Consider the following 23,630-nt stretch of genomic DNA (forward strand, 5'->3'; position numbering starts at 1 on the left):
CTTTACTGACTGAGCCTCTCCCCAACCCTGAGCCATCTCAGTCATCTCTGCCACTGACAGAGGCTGGGCTGAAAATGTTTTCTCTTAAGTCTGAACTTAGGGGACTAGAGCATGATCAGGGGAGACCATTTACATAGTGTATTGAGGCTGTGGGTTCCATTATTAGCAACACACACACACACACACACACACACACACACACACACACACACACACTATAAATGGGCTGGAGAGATGGATCAATGGTTAAAAGCACTTACTGCTCCTCTAGAAGACCTAAGTTCAGTTCCCAGCACCCAAGTTGGGCAGCTCACGACCACCTATAACACAAGCTCCAAGTGATCCAACGCCCTCTTATGGCCCCCCATGAGCAGCTGCATGCATGTGCACATAACCCACACAGATATAAATAATTGAAAAATAGCAATTCTTTTTTTAAAAAATAACCAAGTCCTGCTTTTGGAAGTATCCAACGGGACACAGGCACGGAGGGAGCATAGTTGTCTGTGTTAGCTAGAGAGGCAGAGGGCTCAAAGATCAGCCCAGTGAGTTCCCAAGCCAAGGTCACCTCCAGCGTGGCCAGAATGCATCACCAGCTAGGGCACCACTTGGGGATGGGCTCAGAGACCACCATGTCTTCCCAGGCTACAGTCGGGACCCTGGGATGGTGAAGCCCAAGCTACAAAGCCTCAGCACACCTCCAAGCAAAGGAGTTAGAGACTGGTAGACACAGGGAACTGCACCTCACTGTCAAAGGTCTGGATTCCAGGAGACCCCAGCCCTCCAGCTCCACACCACAGCTTCACCCGAGACCCTGACTTTTCCTACCATCACCTGTCACCACCACCATCATGACAGCCCCCAGCAACCACCCACTCACAGCCTCTCTGGGCTCTACTTAAGCTGTGGCACCCATGAAAAGTCAGGGCAATCAGGCTACATGCTTGCACCTTTGGATGCCAGCTGGGGGGGGGGGTGAGGGGTGCTATTTGGGAGGTGGATGAACTTTCAAGGTGCAACAGAAATCCAAAATAAATCGCCTCCCCAAGTCTCCTCTGTCAGGCTATTTTGCCATAGTGACAAGAAATAAACTGAGCCATAGTACACAGAGGGTGAGGCATTTTGAGTGTACACCCCAGGAGCTAGCTGAATGGACCCTAAATCATCTCAGAAGCGGAATCACCTGTATCGCATGCCCACACAAGTTTACCTGCAAGCCTCAGGACTGAAGAATTCCAGTGAGGATTGGGGAGTCATGAATGGCGCCCACATCTGCCCAGAAGTCCCATTGATCATGTTGCACTGCTCTGAATGCCAATAGTTGATCTGTGGGAGGACAGGAAGAGATGCAACTTTGAAGGACAGCCAAGACTCGCACCCAATACTTGTTCCAGTGCAGACAGATATCATCATACCCAACCCTGGCACAGAGCAGGCTGTGTAGACAGAGCATTGACCCAACTTCCTGTTCCCCACAGTGGGGCCTGCTCCACACAGTGTTGTTGGGGACTCAGTTGAGTCATCTGTACAATGGGCCCATTGCCCACATCTTCTTGCTCCCTCTCCCTGTATAAGTCAACATGCACACCCTGCAAACAAGTAAAGCTTGGAGGCCAGCTTGGTCTACAGAGTAAGTCCCATGGCAAGCCAGGGCTACACAGAGAAACGCTGTCTCACAAAACTAAATAATAATAATAATAGTAATAATAATGAAGGAGGAGGAGAAGAGTGAGAAGAAGAAAGGAAGGATCTGGTTAGTGTGAACAGCACCCACTGAGAACGGCCGCTGGACGGGTGTGGTAGCACACACATCTATGATCTAAGCACTCAGGAGGGAATTGAGACAGGAAGATTGAAAGTTTGAAGCCAGCATGGGATACAAAATGAGACCTTTCCAAAATAATAATTTAGCAGGGCAGTGGTGACACATGCCTTTAATCACAGCACTCAGGAGGCAGAGGCAGGCAGATCTCTGTGAGTTTGAGGTCAGCCTGGTCTACAGAGTGAGTTCCAGGATGGCTAGGGCTATACAGTGAAATTCTGTCTTGAAAATCTAAAAGGAAGGAAGGAAGGAAGGAAGGAAAAGAAAAAGGATAGGGACAGTGAGATGGCTCAGGACTTGCCTAGAATCCCCCAGTGAGGGATTGGGGTGTGACTCAGTGGCAGAGCCCCCACCTGGAATCCCCCAGTGAGGGGCTATGGGCGTGGCTCAGTGGTACAGCCCCTGTAAAGAATGCACAGGGCCTGGGCTCCATCTTCAGTAACTGACAAACACAACAGCACAAAAACACAATATAGAGCAAAGATGTCCTAAGGAGAAGAGCCAACTGCGAAACAGCACACAACAGGATTTCTGTGTATTCAAAGAAGGAAGGAAAACACATTTCTCTGGATACACAGAGGCGTGGTGGTGGTTAAATGGCCAGGAAGCCGGGCCCCACAAGTGGTGCTGGGGGTTTCCGGGTGGGTCTAGGCAAGGTGCTAGGCCTCCATTGTCTTATCTTATGGGAATGTCTTCCTGTCCGCCTTGTTAATGGAAACGCAGGGACAGAAGAGTGAAGAGTTCCCAGCAGAAGCACACTCAAGGGACAGTTCCTAGACCTTTGAAGTCCTTGGGTGACCCTGATACCATCTCCAGAGCCTTTTCTGTTGCCCAAGGCTTGTCCCCAATCTAGGGGAAGGGACTGTCCCCCCTCCTGCTCACCTTGCTGAGTCCGTTCCATCTGTCCACCAGGTGGATCTTGCTGAAGTTCTGGACGCCCGTGAACACAGTGAAGAGCCCAGAGTCTGAGTTGTTCATCTGTAAACAGGCGCAACCGTGCCATTAGCCCTGAGTTGGGGGCTCGAGACCTGGACACAGGCACAAGCTGGCCTGCTCTTCAGCTGTGGACAGGCCCTCTCCCTGCTGCACTGACTCATTGCTGGGGATAGACCCAGGGTCTTACTAAGTTGTCCAGGCTGGTTTTGAACTTGCCATCCTCCTGCCTCATACTCCCATGTACAGAGATGGCAAATCTACCCCATCAGGCCCAGCAGTTAATTAAGGGGGAAAAAAAGGCATTTAAGTGGGGAATAGTGGCACACATCTTTAATCCCAGATCTCAAGAGGCAGAGGCAGATGGATCTCTGAGTTCGAGGCTAGCCTGGTCTACAAAGTTAGTTACAGGACAGACATAGCTACATAGAGACTCCGTATCAAAACAAACAAACCAAAAAAGAAAAGAAATAAAGCATTCAATATAAATTCCCCAAGGGAAAAGAGTGCCATGGAAAGATGTAGAAGCTGAATGGAAGGGCTAGCAATGGTAGAATGAACCAGAGGTCACAGAAGCAATATTATTTAATCCCAGAATGGCTGGAGAGCAGGACTAGGTGGAATGTGTTCTGCTCCTGTCTCCTGGGCTGTCCCCATAGGAGCCCCAGCCTCAGCTGTGAGGAAGAGAAAGGGATGGAGGTCTGTATAGGAGGTCCTGGGAAGGGCAGATACAGAAACAGGACTCTACCCAGGGCTCCTAACTGTAAAAGCTCTGACACTGAGCATTCAACCGCTGCCCATCTTGTTACATGTTCACCCCACAGGAACGTCACCTGGTCTCTGGGAGACATGGTGCCTTACGTATATAGCCTGCTCTCCACAAGACTGCATGTATTTTTATTTTATGTACCTGAGTCATCTGCCTGCATGTTATATCTGTGCACCACACACATACAGTGCCTAAGAAAGCCAGAAGAGGGCATCAGATCCCCTGGAATTGGAGCTACATACAGATGACTGTGAGACACCACGTGGGTGCTGGGAATTGAACCTGGATCCTCTTGAAAAGCAACCAGTGATTTTAACCACTGAGCAGTGAATTTCATCTACACCTGGTACAACAGGTCCTGGAGGTTTGGGTCACTGGGTCATGCCACTGACCCTCACTAAAAGGCCACCCTATCGGCAGACCCCTTGGAAAAAGCTGAGCTGGAATAGGGAGTTGAGGTCAGGGGTCAGATCTTACCTCAGGTTACCAACAGTTAAGATTGAGAATAAGTTGGCACCTCTGAGTAGTACATTTTAGGTATTTGTCTCGAGAACCCAGTCCTCCTGCTCCTCCTCCTGCAGCAAAGCCTCCAATTTCCTAAGCTAAACCCCAGTCACACACCCCTTGAACTGGATCAGTCCACACCTGAATGCGATACTGATGTTCTGCTAATTTTCCAATTTTGCTTAAGACGGTTTCTTAGGGTCTTCGCCTGACAGCTGCCTTTCACAGCAGTCTGTGTGGACGGAAGACACTTACCTCAACAAACAGGCCGAACTTGCCCTTGATGGGGAACATGTCTGGGAAGTATTTGTTGATAAAATTCACAAAGGGATCCTCGTAGCCCCAGAGAATCTCACCAACTGTGCGGTTCATAAAGGCACGCTGGCCCATGGTGGCCAGCCCCAAGGTCATCATCAGCTTCAGGCCTGCAGACTTGCTCTCCATCATCACTGCGCCCCCCTGCAAAGCCAAGGACATGGAGCTAGGGAGGTGGGCATGGTGGGACACCCTCCACCATCCTCAGGTTTCAGGCAAATAGCTCAGACCCTCCATGTGAACCCTTCCTTCCCTGATCCTTGTTGCCAGGGCAACATATACTAGAGAACACCCATGGCGTTCAGACTAAATGAACTGCACGGCAGTCACGAAGCTCAGGCATGGCATTCAGGGGCCCTACTCAGCCACTGTCACTGCAGAGCCACACCTGAGCCCTGGTAGGAGCCAATGAAATACCAGGAAACACTCTGCACAGCTGGGGCACAGAGGAGGTCCCCAGGCTGTCTTTCACCCTGAGAACAACGGGGCTGTAGCCAAGGTTAAGAGCAGGCCTGCCAGAGAAGAGGGCCAGCAAGGATGCCAGTGCTGTGTTTATAACAAGGATGCTATCCCCTCGCGCCCCTCCATCAATAACATCCTGGAAGCAGGATACTGAGATACTGAGACAGTCTCACCGAGCCCTGCAGCCCCCTCACAAAATGTAGTCTAGGCTGACCTGGAACTCGGCATCCTCCTGCCTCAGCTTCTTCATGGGGACTCCACCCCGCTTCCCATGTCTCCTCCCCACCTTAACACTGGGAGTCCAGGACATCCACTCCCACCAGGGTCAAAGTGTCCTGAGTGCAGTTGAGTTTATAGTGTTTGTGTTTGCTCTCCTCTGCAGCATGCATGGAGGTCCTTGGTTTTTCCAAAGGTTGCAACCACAAGCCACCTTCTGCCTCCAGAGCAACACACAGCTGCAGTTTCCAGGTATTTCCATAGAGTGTGTTGTGCTGCTCCCCATCCTTATAGGTCCCCTTCATCATCAGTAATCAATACAGGGTTATTATGTTTACTGGGCGGGCACCATAGCACATGTGTGGATGTTAAAGGAAACCCGTGGGAGTCATGTGAGTCCTGGAGATAATTAAACTCAAATCAAGACGGTTGGTGGCAGGTGTCTTTTACTCACTGAGCCATCCTGCCCGCTCAGGACAGATTGTTGTTGTTTCTTAGTACCTAAAAAGGAGCCATGTACCAGATGTGGCTGTGCACACCTTAATATCCCAGCACTTGAGGCAGAGACAGGCATATCTCTGTGTGTTCAAAGCCAGCCTGGTCTACATAATAAGTTGCAGGACAGCCAGGACTGCATAGTGGAGACTCTGTCTCAAAATAATGATAACAAGTAAGTAGATAAATAAATAAAGGTTAAAAACAAAAATTCTTCCTCCACCTCCATCGGTCCTTGGGGACATTTCTGACAATGGACCTGGGTTGGTAGGCAGAATAGCTAGCTGAGGGGCAAAGCCAGACATCACCTAATTGTGTTGCCTTCATGAAAGCTGGTGTTTCTGACAATTTCCTATGGCTGGGGGTGGATGGGTGGGAGAATTAAAAGAATCTTCCAAGAAGTATGAAAGTCAGACCATGGGGTCTGACCCTGGCCTGGTAAAGCTGTCCCACTTGGTGTCTTGAACTTTGTCCTTGGGGAGGGTCCTCCTGGCCCCTCTGTATAAATGTCTGATGGGGATGTCCTTCTGTATGCTGTGAATATGTCTCTCTTATTGGTTGATGAATAAATGCTGATTGGCCAGTAGCCGGGCAGGAAGCATAGGCGGAGCTATCAGACAAGGAGAAAGGAAAGGCAGAAGCTGACACCAGAGAAGCCATGTAACTACTGGGAAGGTAGGATGCCCAGGCATTCTCCGGTAAGATAAGGCCATGTGGAAATACATAGATTAATAGTTATGTGTTGATAATTAAGAGAGAGCTAGCCAAAAAGAAGCCTAATCCATCGGCCAAACAGTTTATAATTATTATAAGCCTCTGTGTGTTTATTTGGGACTAACGGGACTGCGGGACCTGGCTGGAAAGAAACGTCCTGTCTTCACTCTTGCTTTCTCCGCAGGACTGCTGGGACTGCTCTGAGTTGAGTGGCTCCCAGCATGCACCAAGGCACTGACCCAGCAACTCCAAACACCGTGTGCTCAATAAATGGCTGCTTTTCCTGACTCCCACCTGCCCACATCATGTGACCCTGCCACACTGGTCCCCAGTGGCGCTGACCTTCAGGCTTCATCAGGGACCACAAGGGAGGTCCCAGGTCTCAAATGGGAAGTAAGGCAATGAGAAGGATGGGATGGTCACTATGGAGACAGTGGGGGAGAGAGTGGGGTAAGCATGGGGTAGACAGAGGGCCATAGCCTCACCAAGACCAGGATGTTAGGCAGCACAATGTAGTCACTCTCGGAGCCGTGGGACCTGTCAGGCTGAAAATGGAGGCTGCGGCGTTCCACGAAGGACACAGTATCATTGTTATTGAAGGTGATGTTGGCCTTATGTCTGAATTCCCTGTGGAGACACATTGGATCAGCTGGGTGTGTAAGGTCATATGGATGCTCCCATCAGCTCCCAGCACACCCTGGGAGCCAGGGACCCCAGAGTGTTAGTGTATTGATAACCAACAGCACCAAGGTTTACCTTGCCCTCTCTTGTTTATATACCCCAGCGTCTGCCCATGGCAAGATGCTGCCACCACCAAACAACCCTTCTCTGCTCTCCCTCACCCACCACCAGGCTCTCTGAGCCCCTCTGGAACGCACCCCAAGTCCTCACATCTCCTTTCCACTCGATAATCATCACCCAGCACCAAGTAGAAATCCACACAGCCAGCATTTACTGAGAGTTTATTGCAGGCCAAATGCTCAAACTAACCATCTCATCTGGTCCTTGAATGCACCCGCAGTGGGTACCATTATCTCCATCTCACAGATGGGGAAACAGGCTCACGGAAGTAAAACTCCTTCCTAAGAGTGGAGGGCCAGGCAGCCACTCTTAAGAGTCCATAGTTTCAACCATGGGAGCCCAGGATTGGAACATGTGCCACTGAATGAATCTCTACCTCTAGGGCCTCAGGTTTTGCGTCTGTAGGGCGAAACAATAATACTCCCGCCTCAGTAGGTGGCTGCATCCACTGAGAGCCAAGGAGAGAGTTGCTAGCAGGCAACCCCCAGGCCCTGCAGGTCTCAGCCCCAAGGAACCCGTGCCACAGCTGGCTTCCTGGCCCTTCCTCAACGCCACCATCCTCCTGCCTCAGGACTTTTGCAACGCTCATCCCACCGTACCAGGGCCACCTGTCCCCCTCCACCCTTGAAGTCACAAGTCTCCTCACACAGGCCTACACAGATCTATACAGGCCACGTCAACTAAGACACAAGCACTCTCCAAGCTCTCTGTCCCCTCCCTGCTTGTGGCCCACTCCTTAGGTGCCATGTCAACTGGCTTCACTTCTGTGCCCTTGTCTAACTTTCCTGACTCAGTAGCACCCATTTTACCCCTTTTGTGCCCCCCCACGCACACACACACACACACCACACACACACGTATGGGCACATACACACAAACACAGGCCCGCACATGAGCACACACCCCACAACATTACCCCTTAAAGAAACAGTCAGCATTATAGCCTCCCCCTTCTGTGCCTAGTCCACCGCTGGAGCAACCTCCAAGGCTCGATAGAGTAGACCCCCACCACCACAGCCCCGCCCCACCCTGCCTGGTCTCACCTGTAGACATAGGGTCCACGTTCCCGCACTACTGGCTTCTCGCCCTTTAGGATCTCGCTGGGGTTGACCACCTCGAAGAAGTAGACGGACAAGTAGAAGGGGACAGGAATCTCCTTCCACATCCCAAAGGACAGGCTGCTGGGGTCTATGCGGACATTCTGTAGGGAGACACAGCGAGGACCATGAGGGGCTTCCCCACCTAGGCTCACAGCAGCTGCCTGAGACCGGCCTGTGCCAGAGGCCCGGAAGGCAGAAAAGGTGGTTGAGAATGGCCCCCGTGGGCGTCTATATTTGCATGTTTAGTCCCGGTTGGTTAACTGTTGGAAGGGTTAGGAGAGGTGGCCTTGTTGGAGAAGGTGTCCTGCTAGGGATGGGCTTTGAGGTTTCAAAAGCCCACTCCAAAGCAGGGTGGTGGTGGTACTCTCTTTAATCCCAGCACTCTGGAGGCAGAGGCAGGAGGATCTCTCTGAGTTCAAAGCCAGCCTGGTCTACAGAGCCAGTATCAGGGCAGCCAGGGTAAACAGAGAAACCCCCGTCTCGAAAAAACAAAAAGAATTAAACAAACAACCAACAAATAAAAGCCCATTCCAGGCCCAGGGTAGTTCTCTCTCTGCCTGTGGATCAGGGTGTAAGTAAGGTCTCAGCTAGTCCTCAGACACCGTGCCCACGTGACTTGCTACCATGCTCCCTGCCATAAGGATAAAGGATGATGGATGAGGCCTGTTAACAAGCCTCCAGTCAAAGGGTTTCATTCATTCATCATTTCACATTTTGATTTGCTTTGATTTGTTCCTTTACTAATCCATTTGTTCCTTTATTCACTCATTAATTCTTTCATTCACCCCTCACTCACTCACTCACTCATTCATTGATTCATTCATTCATTCAAGCATGCTGTGAGCAGCTACTCTTGAAGGTCAGGTTCAAGGTGTGGCAGACAGCAGTGGTAATGAGACAGACTGTCCCCAACCTTGTGGGACTTTAACTGAATCAGGGAAACACTGGCTCTGTGCATTGAGGGGAAGGAAGCCAGTGTCATGTGACACATTGAGAGATCAAGGAGAGGAGAGGGAAGAGGATTGGATTCTTGACAGTCACCAGCTTCGAGGGCCAGAAAAACTCCAAGCAGGACCAGGGCCAGGGCTCAGAGCTTGCCTAGCACGCAGGCAGCTGTGGGTTCAGTCCCCAGCTGTATAGAGCAGACATGGCGGTTCAGGGCTGTCATGCCAGCACTTGGGATGCTGAAGCGGGAAGAGGGTAACTTGGAGGTCAGCCTGGGATACATGATGAATGAGACTCCGTCTCAAAACTAAACCACCGATTTTTCCAAAGGCTAGAAGGAAGAGGTGGGCCATTCCCTGACCCCTGATCACTGTTTTCCATGGAGCTGAGTCCCCACAGCCAGCTCATCAGAGACAGCAATGTCCAAAAGCCAGGTCTCCGGCAGTCTACATCACCTTCGACTGTCTTTAAACAAGGACAACCATCCCACCATCTGCAAACAGCCAGAACCAACAAATGGAGGCCCCAGAGGCGCTGGTCCAGAGCTGGCAGCTCAGGATGGACTCCAAGGCAGGCAGACACTGAGTCAACACTCTCCCAGGCTTAGTTACCTCTCTGGGCCTGGGTTTGTTCTTGAATACTACAAGGCCCTGTCACTGAAGCCACGCTGGGTCTAGCCTGTCCTCCATGGGACTCAAGGAACATAAATCATCTTCCGAGTATGAATCACCAACTAGGAGAGGATACGGCATACCTTCCAACAGTTGTGGCAGACATTCAACCACAGCCTGAATATCTGGCACAAACAGAGAGGCATTTCAGGACCCTGGCAGCAGCCGCCAGAGTGTCCCTGGGTGCCCCATGCCAGGCCTTGCCCTCTGTACTGCACTTCCAGCACCACAGCCCTTGGAGGCAGTGACTATCATAGCCGGTTTATCCTGGTGACACATGCCAGGGACCAAACGGTGTCCACCTCATGGGCCACGGGGAGGTTTAAATGACAGTTGACAAGGAGCAGTGACAGGATCAGGCAGGCCCCTGTCACCTAGTGAAGAGACCCTACCCACTCTGCCCCACACCCACTTGGCCCCACACCCACTCAAGTAAGTGGATTCTGGCCAATTGTGACTGTAAAACTTTTCTTTTTGTTTTGTTTTTTAAAGAAACCAGAGACACCAGGACCAGCTGATTAGATAGCGATCATGAAGCTCAAGGCCGAAGATACTTGATTCTGTCAGTCTGTCCATCCCCCTTCCCAAGGCCTAGGATCATAGCCCCAGGACAAAGAGTGGGAGAAAGCCAGGATGAGTTCCCTAAGGACAGTGCTGACCCCAAAGATCCCCTGGGTCTAGCCCAGCAGGTAGTAAGGCTTCCAGGAGAGCACAGTTGGGCTGGGTATTAAACACCCCATCAAGGGATGATGGGTCAGTGGGGAGGTGAGGGCTCAGTGCTTTTTGAGTGAGCATGATCAGAGTTTAATCCCTAGAACCCACATAAAAAAGCTAGGCATAGTGGTACAAGGTTCTAATCATCTAACCGGGAGGCAGAGACAGGTGAATCCCTGGGACTCACAGGCTTGCCAGCCTAGTCGCCAAATACCATGCAAATGAGGGACTCTGTTTCCAGACACACACACACACACACACACACACACACACAGAGAGAGAGAGAGAGACAGGGAGAGAGAGACAGGGAGAGGGAGAGAGAGAGAATACTTATCCCAGAGGTAAATAAGCCCAGTACTCTGAAGGAAGAAGCAGATGGATCTGTGAGTTCCAGACCAGCCAGGGCTACATAGTGAGACCCTGACTCAAAAATAAATAAACAAACAAACAGGGGGCTGGAGAGATGGCTCAGTGGTTAAGAGCAATAGCTGCTCTTCCAGATGACCTGGGTTCAATTCCCAGCACCCACATGTCAGCTCACAACTATCTATAACTCCAGTTCCAGGGGACCCAACACCCATGGGAAATCATCAATGCATATAAAATAAAAATAAATATTTTTAAAAGCTCATTTTAAAAAAAAAACTAAATAAACAAAATAACTATGATAAACCCAGTACCAGGTGTGTGGTTTCTCCTCTCAAGTTTTGTTTGTTTGTTTGTTTGTTTGTTTGTTTGTTTGTGGGTTTTTGTTTTTCAAGACAGGGTTTCTCTGTGTAACTCTGTTAACCAGGCTGGCCTCAAACTCTAGAGATCCACCCTCCTCCACCCACCAAGTACACCCCCCCACCAGCATCCCCTCAGATTTTTGGTCAAGGGGATGAAAACAATACAAGCTGTTACCATTGCTCTTGTTTGCCCACCAGAACTTGATGGTAAGACTCTAGTGCTGTAACGGACCGGTTACAGAATTTAGAGAAGTCACATTGTTACTGACCTGGAAGCCTCCTCCCTGCTGTTCAGCTTTCACAGTGCAGAAAGGTACTATGCAGGCTGCTAGGGCAGAAAAATCCACCAACAGTCTCACCTGGCTAAGACCCCTGCAAGCTACCATGAAAACCAGCCTGGTAAGATACACCCACGGATGCATTAGTGGCAAGAATATTGGGGGGAGGGTAACCAACCACTTTCTGACTAGATTTAAGGCCTGCTCCATAGGCCTTAAATGAAAAACATGTCTGATACTATAAATCTGGCCAAGAACTGATGACTCCACAGGCTCCAGACGGGGGAATGTACTACTTACTATTTTGCTAAATGGACATAGTGTAAAACTGACTCCCATTTATGTGTATATGGGCCACAGTAATTGGATTCAGTGGGATAAGAAAGAGAAGGAAGGAAGGAAGGAAGGAAGGAAGGAAGGAAGGAAGGAAGGAAGGAAAGACTGATGTTGGCCTGCACACCTTTAATTCCAGCACTCGGGAACAGAGGCAGGTGTGTCTGTGAGTTCTAGGCAAGACTAGTCTATAGAGTTTCGGGACTGCCAGAGCAACACAGAGAAACCCTGTCTCTAAAAAAGAAAGAAAGAAAGAAAGAAAGAAAGAAAGAAAGGAAGGAAGGAAGAAAGAAAGAAAGAAAGGAAGAAATAAGAAAGGCTGGATTTGGTAGCTCACACCTCTACTCCCAGCACTCAGGAGGCAGAGGCAGGAAAATCTCTTTGAGTTTGAGGACAGCCAGAGCTACCTACATAGTGAGACCCTGTCTCAAAGAACAAAAAACAAAAGAACAAAATAAAATATAGAGATATAAAGTTAAGAGGGGCCTTGAGAAGAATCTGGGAGGAGTAGCAAGTATATACCATTGGAATACATTGTATGGATGTTATAATTCTCAAAGAATAAATAAACGATACTTACTATATTTAAAATAAAAGAAAATGCAGACAAGGGCTAAAGATGCAGCTCGGTGGAAGGGAGCTTGTCTAGCAGGTGCAAGGCCCTAGGTTCAATCCCTATCATCATAACAAAATAGACAAAATGGGAAAAACTGAAAGAAAAGGGATCTAGCTGTGTGTTAGGATGCACGATTGTTACCTCGGCATCCAGGCAGCTAAGACAGAAGGTTGGCAGCCTTGCTGAGGCCAGCCTGGCTGCACAGCAACCATCCATCTCACAATAGCAAGAGGACAAAACAAAGACAAAACAGGCTGTGCCAGGAAAAGGTCCTGTGAGGGAGTTCCAGCAAAGGCTGGCCAGCTGTGAGAGCATGCCAGGCTCTGTGTCCACCCATGACGGGGGTTTGTGAAACGAGACTCTAGGAAACATCTGGAGAGCCGCTGGGAGATTACCAACCCGCCTCTGGCAACACAGGACAAGCCCCATGGGTGCTCATGACTCCAAGTGTGACCTGACAGATTAAATCAGTTCCATTCCCAGCACTGAACAAAGCAGACACAGTGGCCCACACCTGTCAACCCAGTACTCCAGAGGCAGAGACAGGAGGATCAGGAGTTCAAGGTCATCCTCAGCTACATAGTGAGTTCAAGGCCAGCTTGGGCTACATAAAAGCTTGTCTCAGAAAGAAAAGGGCAAGCAAGGATGCAATGTAGAACAGGAGGCAGAGAAAGCAGAAGCAAAGCACACAGTCCTACTGTGAGAGCCCTACTGTGTGAGTCCTACTGTGCAAAGCTCCAGGACAGACAAGGCTGGCATGCCTCAATAAAGGTTTTTTATCTTTGTAATCACTGCAGTTACTTATTTCAGTATACGGGTAATTGTGTGGGTTTGCACATGCCAAGGCACATGTGTGGAAGTCGGAGGACAACTTGTAGAAATTGGTTTTCCCCAGGGATTGAACTCAGGCCATCAGGCTTGGCAGCAAGTGCCTTTCATCCGCTGGGCCATCTCGCTGGCCCCTAAATTGTATACCCAAACTAAAATTCGCCCATAATTTTAGAAAAGATAAAGTGTAAAGTCAAATAGGATGTAATCTCCCAACAACTGTGCAGAAATAGGAAGTCCAAAGCAAAATAAATGAGACAAAAATGAGGTAGGTACACAGCCTGGGGAGTGAGCCTGGGGAGCGAGCCCATAGCCATGTGCATGTCTGAAATGATCATATCTGTGCAATGCCCCTTGGCTCTGTGGACAGAGCCCCTGTTTAGCACAGCACCCACAACACCAGCTTCCAAATGCCACCTGGGGCAACCTCCCAGCCAAAAAGACCTCCACCCCCAACTGCAGTATTTCTGGCTCTATACTCTGCCCTGAACCTCTAGGGTGGCTTTTTGGATTCCTTGTACGTGATGAGGCCTCATGTAGCCCACGTTGGCCCTGAACCCTCTATATAGTTGAGGATGACCTTGAGAACTCCTGATCTTTTCCGGCTTCCATCCATCAGTGCTGGGATTACAGGGGGTCCCAGGATGTCATTACACCAGGCTCTTAGAGGTTTACACTTTTATTTACTTGTTTGTTTTTAACTTGAGATGGGGGTAGGAGCACCTGTTGCTCTTCTGGGAGACTGAATTCAGTTCCTAGCTCTCACTATCAGGTGGCTCACAAAACTGTGACTTCAGCTTCCAGGAGAACGCCTGCACACATCACACACACACACACACACTCAACTTCAGAGCCAGTTCTCTGGCATTCTGCCCACACACCGTGTTTTAAATGCCAGCTGCCCACACACTCTGGGGATGTCACAACCCATATCAGAAAGATCGCATCCCACAGTTGGAAAACTCTACCCTAGAGGAATTCTCAAAGTGCAAGAACCCAGCAGAGATGTGAAAAGTGCCTGCAGGTCCTAGTCTGGAACAGACTGGCTCCCTTCCTCTCCCAGAGGGCTCTTAGGAACACTGGCAGAGCAAGCTCCCCAAAAATCTGCTCGGCTCTTTTGGTTCACAGGGAACTAGCCAGAATCTCAAAAACATGGGGCGATGGGCGGTTCCCACTGAGAACAGGTGGTTGGGGTTGCCAGAGGCTGAAGTATGAAATGCCTTGAGCCCAGTGATTAATGTGGGGAGCATAATTCCTGTGGTGGTGTGGCCTTTCTCTTATCTGAAGCTCAGGGTCCATTTCTTTCAAAAACAATATTTTTTAACTTTGGAATTCTTTGGCTGACAAGATGACTCAGCGGGTAAAGGCATTTGCCCTCAAGGCTGAGGACTGGAATTGGGTCCCTGGGGTCCACACGATGGAGGGACAGAACCTACTCCAGCAAATTGTCCTCTGACTTCTTCACGTGCTCTGGCATTTGCAAGCCCACATCCCTACCAAAACAATTTTTTGTTTGTTTATTTGTTTGTTTGTTTTTCGAGACAGGGTTTCTCTGTGTAGCTTTGGAACCTGTCCTGGAACTCACTCTGTAGACCAGGTTGGCCTCAAACTCACAGAAATCCGCCTGCCTCTGCCTCCCAAGTGCTGGGATTAAACAAAATGATTTTTTTTTTATTATAAATTGTACCATGTTGTCATTGATGAATGAGACCCTTCCTCTGTCTGGCTTGGGTGGCATCTCTAATGTCACGTCCTGCCACTGTCCCCATCACATCACGCTATCAGCCTGGCATCCTTGCTTTGCCTTGGATGCTCGAACACTCTGACCCACACACTTGCACAGCTATTTCTTCTGTCTTCAATGTGTTTGCCAAGGAAGCCTCATGGGCAAGCTCTGCTGGGATACTGTCTGTGTTCAGGAAGGCCCACACAGCTCACCCTGATTCCCAAGCTCCCTCGCCCACTTTTGTTTTTTCCGAGGTACTCTTTGCTTTCCCAGTCGGGTTAACAAACTCATCCTGTGTATTGTGCTTATGTCTCCCTGCCAGGCCATAAATCCCACCAATGATGTTCATGCTGCATCCGTGAACTCTAGGCAGCGCCAGGCACCTGGCAAGACCTCAGAAGACTTGGAGGAAGGAGCCGAAGCCAATCTTGGAACACCATAATCCACCAGTGTGGGAAGCAAAGTCTCAGAGGACCAGGCATCCTGTGGGCACCTTTGACATAGTATGATCTTGAGAACAGAGTTTTGATAGCTCAGTCATAAAGTGCTTGCTTCGTAAGTATAAGGGCCCGACTTTGACACACACAGCCCTAGCACCCATACACAAAGCCAAGTGTGGCGGTACATGCTTGTAATCCCAGAGCTGGAAAAAGGAAGATAGCAGGATGCCTGGGGTAAAACCCAGATCCTAGTGAGAGACCCTGCCTCAAAAAACAAGGCGAGGGAATAGAGAGGTGGTTCCGTAGTTAAGAGCATTGGCTGTTCTTCCAGAGAACCTGGTTCAAATCCTAGCACCCACATGACAGCTTACAACCACCTGTAACTCCACTTCCAGGGAAACTGACGCTGTAGTCTGGCTTCTGAAGTTACCAGGTACGCACACAGTACACAGACATACATGCACGTAAAACACCTATATGTGTAAAATAGAAATAAGTCCTTAAAAAAAAAAAATAAGGTGAATTGGACCTGAAAACTGAGGTTGACCTCTGACCTCTACACACATACATGCACACAGGTAACACCAATAATGGCATTTGGGGGTGCCATAACAGAGCCCAGGTTCTTACATACACTAGGCACACACTGGGCCACTAAGCTGTGCTTCTAGCCTAAGAGAATATTTCTGAGCCCACCCAGAGCTTAGATTCTTCAAGTCCAAGCTGGGGGCAACAGCCTGGGATATGTGATGGGTAAAATGTCCTACCCTCATTCTTGGCAATTTGTCTAGTTTTTAATTAAGTGATTCGTAAAAAAAAAAAAAAAAATTAAATTAAATACTTTTGGCTTCCACACGCTTGAACCTCTCAGCTGGTCCCCAGACCTGTGCAGGATAAAGTGGGAGGACAGCTGACTTCCATACAAGAGGTCTGCAGCAGGCCTCCTGCCCCGGCTGAGCGCTGGCCAGAGAAGGTGAACATAGTCCTGAGGGCAGGGACCCAGACAGCCCTGGAGGGGAATGGGGGAGCTCCGATGACTACACTTCCCATGTGGGGAGCCTTACCAAACCCTGTCCAAAACACCAACCCCCTGGGCCAGCGGTAGCCAAAGCACACAGGCTGAGGCTTACATGGGGCACCTGAGCTCCAGAGAGGTGACCTTCCCTGCCTCTCAGCCTCTTGGCTCCCGTCACCTCTTCTCCACTGCACATCCTTTTCTGTTCTTCAAGGACACTCACTGGTCCATCAGATGCTTGCCTTAAAGACGCCTGCAAAGACCTTATTCCTATGCTTAGGGTCAGGGTTGGAGGTTTGGTCTCTGACTAGAAGCTATGTGAGATGGGATGGGATGCTCAGGGGGCGTGGGATGCAGACTCTCTTTGGCTTCTGGTTTCCCCACTATGATCTCTCTGCCCGCAGATGTTCCCAGCAGTACGCAGCAGCATGAAGTGGCCTCCTCAGAGGAGGTGATGCTAGCATCAAGCCTGGATCCTTCATTACAGTAACACCCACAGAATAACACACAGGGATTTCCTCCTTTGTCAGTAGCCATGAGCTGCCTCAACCCCATCTGCAAGCCTTGGGGACCCCAAAAATGCACTCCAAGTCCCCAAGAGACAGAAAAATTGGAGCAACCTCCATGCCCTGGACAATGAGGGACTGGTGCCCGTCATTTTCTTGTACCTGCAATTATATACTAGGCATGTGTTGAATGCCCAGCAGTGACATGTGTGCCAGGGTGCAGCAGAGAATAAGCCAGCTTGCCTTCCAGAGTAGAATTGGATGGGGTGGCTGGGCACCAGATAAACAAATGATTTGGGGGTCACACCTTTGATTCTAGCACTTGGGAGGCAGAAGCAGGAGGATCTGTGTGAGTTTGAGGCCTGCCTGGTCTGCAAAGCAAGTTGCATGATGGCCAGAACTGTTACACAGAGAACCCCTGCCTCAATAAACAAACAAATGAAAACAAATACTTTTAGCTGGAGGTGGGTTCTGGGCCACCCAAACCACAGTGGTCCAGGGCATTCTGACTGTAGCCAGGGTAATTCTCAACTAAAGGTTAGCCAGCGGGAGCCCAACAAACCTGGACATCAGAGACTCCATGTGAAAGAAAAACAAAAACAGGTGGAATGATAAAGGCCCCCACCTGAGGTGCTAGGAACCTGAGGGACCATCTGTGTGAGTAACAAGACACATTTCACCACATTGACTATCTGGCCATATATCACAGGCACGGCACCAGGCTCGGAAGCCTCTGTCCCACGAAGATCATGGAGATGGAACCCAACTCAGGCACTGTTCCCAGCCTCTGCAGGCACTTCCCAGTGGCTCAGCTCAGGTGTTGCGCTTGGTGAAGCAATCATTAATCTGACCTAGGAAATTGTAAAACCTGATCCCTCCGCTAAGAAACACATTTCAGACTCAAAGACACAGTTCTGACCTGGCAGTGGTGGCGGGTGGCGGTGGCGCACGCCTTTAATGCCAGCACTCACCTGCAGAGCCGGGTGAGTTGAGGCTAGGGTGTTCTACAAAAAGAGTTCCAGGACAGCCAAGGCTACACAGAGAAAAAAGGAAAACAAAAACACACAGTTCTAGTCATTGCCAGTGACTTCACCAGGCCTGGTTCAGGGTTGAGGTCTGCAGACCCTGCCACCCTCAGTCAGCCAGTCAGTCACAATGTACCAGCCAAGTGGGGTGCCACACACACTGGGAGGATGGGTCCCAAGGGTCACCATATGCCAGGGAGGGTGCTGAGAGATGGCTTGGTGGTTGGGTTCACTGGCTGATCCTGCAGAGGACCTGGGTTCGGTTCCCAGCACCCTGCATAGCAATGCATGGCCACCCTTAACTCTAGCTTCAGGGGACCTGGCACTCTCTTCTGGCCTCCACGGGCACTCAGGCACACATGTGGTGCACAGAGATACATGCAGGCAAAACACTCACTCACATAAAAAAAAAAATAAACAAAAAAACTTTATTAGAAAATTTACAAAGAACCGACACCTGCCCCTGAATCAAGAGATGGCACTGTGACAGGCTCGACTCTCGGCTCCTCCCATACAGCGCTCATTCATCTCCACCTCAGTTCTAGTCACTCCTAAAAATCTGCCTCAAATCCACCCACCTGTCCAACTGCCTTCAGCATCATCCTGCCCCCCACCACTCCTGCTTGGACCGGTTCCTCCAGGTTTTCCTGCTTCAACCCCTCCCCCCCAGGCGCTGCCTGCCCTCTCCCAGAACCAGAGAAATCTTTTCATAGGGAAGTCAGCAAGGAACACTCCCTCCCACCCCTCTAGGGGCTCCTGTGTCTCGAGCCGGGCAAATTCCTGGCAATCACCAGCGACCAGCGGGGTCCTGCATAGTCCCTTTCCCCTGTGTTATTCCAACCTCACTTCTCTGTACCGCCTACCTAGCTCACTCTCCATGTACCCCTAGGGTGCTCCCAAGCTCGTGGTCCGTTGCCCTAACCCTCCCATGCCTCCCACTCACGACATCGCTCATCTTCTGTACGAGACCTCCCCATCTTCTTCCACAGCGTCTGCCAAGCCCCCAGAGGCTGTGTGAAGAAAATGGACGGGGCCAATCTTTGTAAAATCAGCCCCTCCCCCATCTCACCCCTCCCACACCCAAAATTCCTGTGGCTTCAGGGACAAGCCACACACACACTATAAATAAGGCAAGTATGGCAGAGATAAAGATGGGTGACCTATGACTTCATAAAGCTATCTCACCAACTCTGAAAAATGTCCCCTAAATTCACAATGAACTCTATGCCAGATACCAGCATGGCTAAAATGAGAAAGACTGATAGTCACAAATGTTGGCAAGGATGTGGGGCCACCGGAATGTGCACTTGATGCTGGTGGGGAGGGAGGGTGTTGGTGCCATGGCTTTGCCTAATGAAGCTGAGTCCCTGTCCACGGTGACATGGTAGTCCACTCCTGTCATCCTGGGGAAATGTCAGCAGCCACCCACAGGCCGTCCATGTTTTCAAGAGTTTTGCTACAGTAGCTTAACACATAAGAATGATGCCACTGTCCACATGGCCATAGGCTAGAACATTCCCTAGACGTCAAAGGGCGTGGCTGTTGAGTCCCTCTGGCTATGAGAAAACTGGTTTCTGCTTCTATGACACACAGGGACCGGTATCTTTAGGGATAGAGGTGGAAGGTGGCCTCAAGATACAAGCCTTTGGAACCCTGCTTTGGCCCCAGCTTGACAGGGCAGGGAACCTGTCCAAGTATAAAAACCAGGCCCCGGGGAAGAAGGATCTGCTGGCTCCATCAGAGGGTCCCTATTTGCCCCTCCAGGGCAGCTTCAGGACCTGGGGTCTTGTCGAAAGCATTCTCACTGCCAGTGAGTTTCTCTGGGCTCAAGAGCAGTGAGAAGCTCAGGAAGCTCCCAGGTTGGGCCAGGAGTGGATACAGACACATGGGTACCTACCTGTGTGTACATCATTCACTGAGCCACACTCCCTCTGCTTCCAAGGGTAGCCTGCAACAAGGGACTGCCCAGATAAAGTCCTGTAGAGGAGAATCCCCACAGCGCTGAACACATTACAGATTCATTCGTATACCAAAGGTGTCTGGACCATGGGTGGTTATCAGTGGACAAAGCCTCATGGGAAGTCTGTGAGGCTGGCTTTTGCTCTGGGGTCTATTACTGTTTAACAAATTTCTGTTGAGCAGTCATTTTCCCAGACTCAATATCAACTGCAAGTATCAAGTTGCAAGAGCCAGGCATTAACATCAGAGTACTTGTGTGGTATGTGCACAGGGCCCTGGCTTCAAATGTGTGTGTGTGTGTGTGTGTGTGTGTATGTGTGTATGAATATACATATATATACAGACACACAAACACACATATTTCATTCCAACATGGGAACAGCCCAAAGACACCCTAACCCCATAGTTCATGTGGTGACTGCACCCACTGACACTCCTCCTTTGCCCCAACCCAGGTGGAGAATACTCATTCATTCATTCATTTGTTCATCCATCCCATCCATTCAATCGTTTTCATTCACTCCAATCTGCCCAAGCACTCCCACGGCCCCAAACTGGAACTTAACACAATGAAGTAAAGAGAACCAAACTGGATTCTGCCCTCAGGGAAATGGCTGTGAGTGGGCAAGAGGACTCCGCTAACCTGCATGATGCTCAGGGACATGAGAGGAAACACTCAGCATCAGACACATTTGCTGGCATGCGGTGGTAGCAGCACCAGCACCCTCAGAGTGGGCATCACACAGAGCAGCGTCGTTGGGAAATAAGTCATTAAAGCAGAATATCATCCGGTCCCTGGAGCCTGTCACCCACTCCCTCCAACCTGCAATCTGTCACCCATCCTAGGTGCCACTCAGAAAGATGGAAACATCAGCAAAAGACTTAATGATGCTTCCAGAGGTTTCCATCACTCCAGCCCTAAGCTGGGGCCCACTGAACCGGCCAGTTTGCTCAGGACACGACCCAGCAAAAAGCAACCAGCTGCGACTCACCAGGCTGAGCTGCCCGAAGCCACTGCAGAGCAGGGCCAGGGTCCCACCTTGAAAGCACAGAGACAAGTCAATGCAGAACATAGACTCCAGCTCGGTTTAGGAAGCTAGCAGAGAGAGGGTGTGCTAACTCACATCTGTAAACCCTGCATTCAGGAGGCTAAGGCAAAGGGATTGCTGTGACTTCCACAACAGCCAGAGCATGTCTCAAAAAAAAAAAAAAAAAAAAAAAAAAAAAGGAAGAAGACTGGTTCACCTTCCAGGTACCCCAAGGGATTCTGGGGGCTCCTGTGCCAGAGTGCCAAAGTGTCAGGCTAAATAATGGCAATGGCTATCATGTACCAGATACACATTTGACGCGCACAGCAGACCATGTTGTTTACCCACCCAAGGCTCTCTGCATCCTACCCCCACCAGAAATTCACGTGGCGCACCTATCGGGTAGAGAGCCCTACCTGTCAGAGAAGGTGGCCCTGACTCCAGACTGGGTGAGGCATCTGTGGGAGGGTTCTAGAGAATTCTTTCAGTAGGAGCTGTGGACTTGAACATTTAGAAATGTGTGAGAGCTCCTCCACTGAGCCAGCGCCACACAAGGCCGAATGAGACAGTGGGGTTAGGATTTCCAGACTCAGCTTAATCCAGCCTGGTTCCCAGACTGCTGCATGGTCCCTTCATGGTCCCTTCCAGTGCCAATGTGTTCAACGGCTTGGGGAACAAGGAAGACACCTACTCACAAACACAAAAACACTCCTGTGAAGACAATACCACCAGGGCCTCCAGCTTTGTACTGGCTGAGGCTCAAGAATGCAGCCAGAAGCCGGCCAACTCTCAGAGGGAGGGCAAGTGGTTGAGGCATCAGCTATGGCTCAGGGCCACACTTCCAGGGAATTGGGATTTTCTAACACATTCATTCATCTGGCTGGAACACAGACACCATGGACAGTGGGTCCTCCATCTACAAGCCAGACTAAGAAGGGCTGTGACCATGTCCCTTCAGGGGGAAACCGGCCACAGCTGGTTTAGTCACTTGCATTGGGGTGAAGCCTCCAGACTTGGCCATTTTTAAACATCCACTCCCATGGCATTGGGCAGTTATCCCCACCAATGGCTACATACTACCTCTTGTCCTTCTGAGACCCTGTCCCCTTTCAACACTCTACCCAACCCCTTCCCCCTCCCCCCTTGACTCCACTCCTCCAACCTCAACACCTGGGTACTCTAGGAGCTCCTGCAAACAAAATCACACTGCATCTTGAAGTAGAATATTATTTTAAGACCTGTTACCATTTGTTTATGCTGTGGAACGTTTGCTCCATGATGCAAAGATGTGTTGCATTCTTTTATGATGCATTTGTTTAACTCTGTGAAGCTGTGTTACTTTGCCTGTCTAAAGCACCTGATTGGTCTAATAACGAGCTGAACCGTCAATAGCTAGGCAGGGAGGGCTGGCAGGCAGAATAAACAGAAGAAAAGGAGGCGAGGAGGGCACTAGGGGCCAGCTACCCAGACAGCCATGGAGAAAGAAGTAAAGAAAGGATTATAGAAACAGAGAAAGGTAAAAGCCCAGAGGCAAAAGATAGACAGTATAATTTAAGAAAAGCTGGCTAGAAACCAGCCAAGCTAAGGCCGGGCATTTATAAATGATCATAAGCCTCCATGTGTGATTTATTTGGGAGCTGGGCAGCGGGCCCTCCAAAAGAACAGAGTGAAAAACAAGCAACAACAGCATCTGCCCTACCTTCTCTCAGAACATGACTTCGGGGCTCATCTACACCTCAGCCCAAAGTAGAATTCCCTCCACTGCAGCAACTATCTCAGCATGATCAGCCGAGGCAGGAGGATCGCGAGTTTGAAGCTAGCCTAGGAAGTATACAGTGGGACCCTGCCTAAAAATAAATAAACAAACAAACAAATAAATGAGGGGCTGGAGAGATGCCTCAGCAGTTGCTAGCACTGGCTGCTCTTCCAGAGGACCTAGATAGATTCAATTTCCAGGACCCTTGTGGCAGCTCACAACTGCCTGAACTCAAGTTTCAAGGGATCTGGTACCACCACACAGACACATGCACAGGCAAAACACAAATGCACATGAAATAAAAATAAATACTTTTTTTTTTTTTAAGCCGGGCATTGGTAGCAAATGGCTTTAATCCCAGCACTCGGGAGGCAGAGGCAGGCAGATCTCTGTGAGTTCAAGGCCAGCCTGGTCTACAGAGTGAGTTCCAGGACAAGCTCCAAAACAATACAGAGAAACTCTGTCTTGAAAAACCTAAATAAATAAATAAATAAATAAATAAATAATACTTTTCTTTTTATAACAAATGGAACCTTTCTTTCTTTGTAGAGCTGTGTACAATTTCCTTTCATGGAGAGCCCTCTTTTGATTTCTGAAGATTTAATTTTAATTTTATTAAAATGGATGTGGCTCTGTGCACATAAGTGTAGCACCTAAAGACCAAAATAAAAACATAGGGTCCTTAGGAGCTGGTGTTCCAAGTAGCTATGACCCGTCTGATGTGGGAGCCAAACTCGGGTCCTCTGGAAGAGCTGTGTGTGCTCCTTACCTCTGAGCCATCTTTCCAGTCCCCCTCTTTTTATCTTTTTATTTGTTTGCCCATCCACCGTCACTAAGTGCTTCGATCACTTCTACCTTCAGCTGTGTGTGTTCAGACTCCCCACGAGGATGGCTGCACGGGACAGTGATTCTCCATCTAGCTTCTCGAGAC

At 49.7% G+C, this 23,630-nt stretch overlaps 1 protein-coding gene across 1 annotated transcript in view; it reads right to left on the bottom strand.

Annotated features, from left to right (window-relative positions):
• Window positions 1-23,630, bottom strand: part of Scarb1 (scavenger receptor class B member 1) — a 67,574-nt gene that overhangs the window by 20,038 nt on the left and 23,906 nt on the right. Inside the window, exons 2-6 of the mRNA XM_051205098.1 lie at window positions 8,075-8,232; window positions 6,716-6,857; window positions 4,284-4,487; window positions 2,705-2,800; window positions 1,211-1,326 (exon numbers count right to left, since the gene is read on the bottom strand). Of these exons, the coding sequence (XP_051061055.1) occupies window positions 1,211-1,326; window positions 2,705-2,800; window positions 4,284-4,487; window positions 6,716-6,857; window positions 8,075-8,232 (716 nt within the window). The remainder of the gene's footprint in view (window positions 1-1,210; window positions 1,327-2,704; window positions 2,801-4,283; window positions 4,488-6,715; window positions 6,858-8,074; window positions 8,233-23,630) is intronic.

Source organism: Phodopus roborovskii, unplaced genomic scaffold, assembly GCF_943737965.1.
Source record: "Phodopus roborovskii unplaced genomic scaffold, PHOROB, whole genome shotgun sequence".
Lineage (NCBI taxonomy): Eukaryota > Metazoa > Chordata > Mammalia > Rodentia > Cricetidae > Phodopus > Phodopus roborovskii.